This window comes from Hydra vulgaris, chromosome 08, assembly GCF_038396675.1.
Source record: "Hydra vulgaris chromosome 08, alternate assembly HydraT2T_AEP".
In the NCBI taxonomy this organism is placed as follows: domain Eukaryota; kingdom Metazoa; phylum Cnidaria; class Hydrozoa; order Anthoathecata; family Hydridae; genus Hydra; species Hydra vulgaris.
This window is the reverse complement of record NC_088927.1, coordinates 49,212,499-49,214,403: the sequence shown is the minus strand read 5'-3', so window position 1 is coordinate 49,214,403 and position 1,905 is coordinate 49,212,499. Positions and strand designations below refer to the sequence as shown.

The following is a 1,905-nucleotide window of genomic DNA, read 5'->3' as shown; positions in this document are numbered from 1 at the left end:
GTAATAAAATTTAATAAGTAGTGAAAATGTAAAACTTTTTATAAATAAACAATATACCGAGAATATTTCAAATTAAAATTGAGATTTTGAAAGTATGACCTGCAACAACGAAAATGTATATAAAAAAATAATGCTCCATACCTATCATCATATATATAATAACCTTGTAACAAAACTTCAACAACTATAACTATAACAGTTGTAATCAACTATAACTTCAACAGTTTAATATTAGGTAACCAAAAAAGTTCGTGCGGTTTTTGGTAATTGAATTGTTTTTAGCATTTTTTACAACACCCACATCGAACAAGGTAAGTAACTTTGTTGCGTAATAGAACGCGTGTGTCACGCGCAGTTGCTGCATATATAGTGTAGGCTTGTAACGAGCTTACAGGAAAGGTTTTGTGTAAAGAAAGGATGGCAACCCAACCAACGATTATTCGATCTTGCTTACTTTACGAGTTCAAACTTGGAAGGAATGCAACACAAGCGGCCAAAAAACATTTGGAGAAGGTACAGTAAGTGAACGCACAGCACAGAAGTGGTTTCAGGGATTCTCTTCGGGAGATGAGTCCATCGAAGACCTGCCGCGTTCTGGACGCCCATTGTTGGTTGATGAGGATGAACTGAAGGACGCTGTCGAGTCTGACTCCAGCCAAGAACTTGCAGTGAGGTTTGCTGTAAGTGTTGAAACCATCCGCCTGCATCTGCATGCGATTGGGAAAGCGTGGAAGCTGAGTCGGTGGGTTCCGCACAAATTGTCAATCGACAACAAGAAGCAACGGCTTACGATCTGCACATCACTCTTATCACGCCACAATGTTGAGCCTTTTCTTGATCGTTTATTGACATGCGACGAAAAATGGATTGTGTACAACAATACCAAGCGTTGCTTGTATTGTTGTACACAATACTGTCCCCCGATGACCCCATCCCAAAGACACCCAAGCCCAATCTCCACGAGCGGAAGGTTTTGCTCTGCATTTGGTGGACTACAGCTGGTGTGGTGCATTACGAGCTGCTCCCAACAGGCCAAACCATTACTGGACTGGTCTACTTAGCACAGCTGCAACGAGTTCACGACCTGTTGCTTGTAAAGCAGCCTGCACTGGTGCACAGGAGAGGAGTTCTGAATCTCCACGACAACGCGAGACCGCACACCGCTCGCGTGACTCAGGACAAGCTCCAAAGCCTTGGGTGGGAGAGTTTGCCTCATCCACCATACTCGCCAGACCTCTCCCCTACTGATTTCCATTTTTTCCTTTCCCTGGGAAATCATTTAAAAGGACAGCAGTTCCGAGACCAGGACGCGGTTGAAATGGAGTTGAAAGCTTTTATAGACTCAAAGGACCGAGAATTTTTTAGAAGTGGAATAAATAAGCTTGTTTTACGTTGGGAAAAGGTTTTAGATGCTAATGGTGACTATTTTGATGAATAAATGTACTTACTTTTGTCGTTTTGTGCGTTTTTATTATATACGGAAAAACCGCACGAACTTTTTTGGTTACCTGATATATCAGATTACCTTAACAACTTATGACATTTTTTAACTGATCAAACCTTTGGTTTTTGTTGTGTACATCTGGCAATTGTGACAGTTCCATAAAACATCTTCCTTTTCATATGCACACTGTGGAATTTTTGACATTCACGATGAAATCATTTTTTACACATAGAGCATTGAGCCATTTGCCTGCAAAAGCAAATCCATTAGTTGTTATAAATAAAAAGTTATAAATGGAACAATTGATTCTAATTATAACTTTATATGTATGCTAACAAAAATTATAGTGAAACAATCATTTATAACATTATAATGCAAAGCTAATACGGTCACCCTACCCCTACTAAAGTTAAAGAAAATTGGAACATACCTATTAAAAATTCATTCATCTTCAACGATCC

At 39.4% G+C, this 1,905-nt stretch overlaps 1 protein-coding gene across 1 annotated transcript; it reads left to right on the top strand.

Annotated features, from left to right (window-relative positions):
• Positions 1-862: 862 nt before the first annotated feature.
• On the top strand, positions 863-1,438 carry LOC136083391 (histone-lysine N-methyltransferase SETMAR-like). The gene has a single exon (XM_065802787.1). It carries the CDS (start codon positions 863-865, stop codon positions 1,436-1,438), a length of 576 nt encoding a protein of 191 aa, XP_065658859.1.
• The last annotated feature ends 467 nt before the right edge of the window (positions 1,439-1,905 follow it).

Excerpts from the sequence above, each read along its gene's own strand:
- LOC136083391 (XM_065802787.1), top strand. The coding sequence starts at position 863 with ATGGATTGTGTACAACAATACCAAGCGTTGCTTGTATTGTTGTACACA.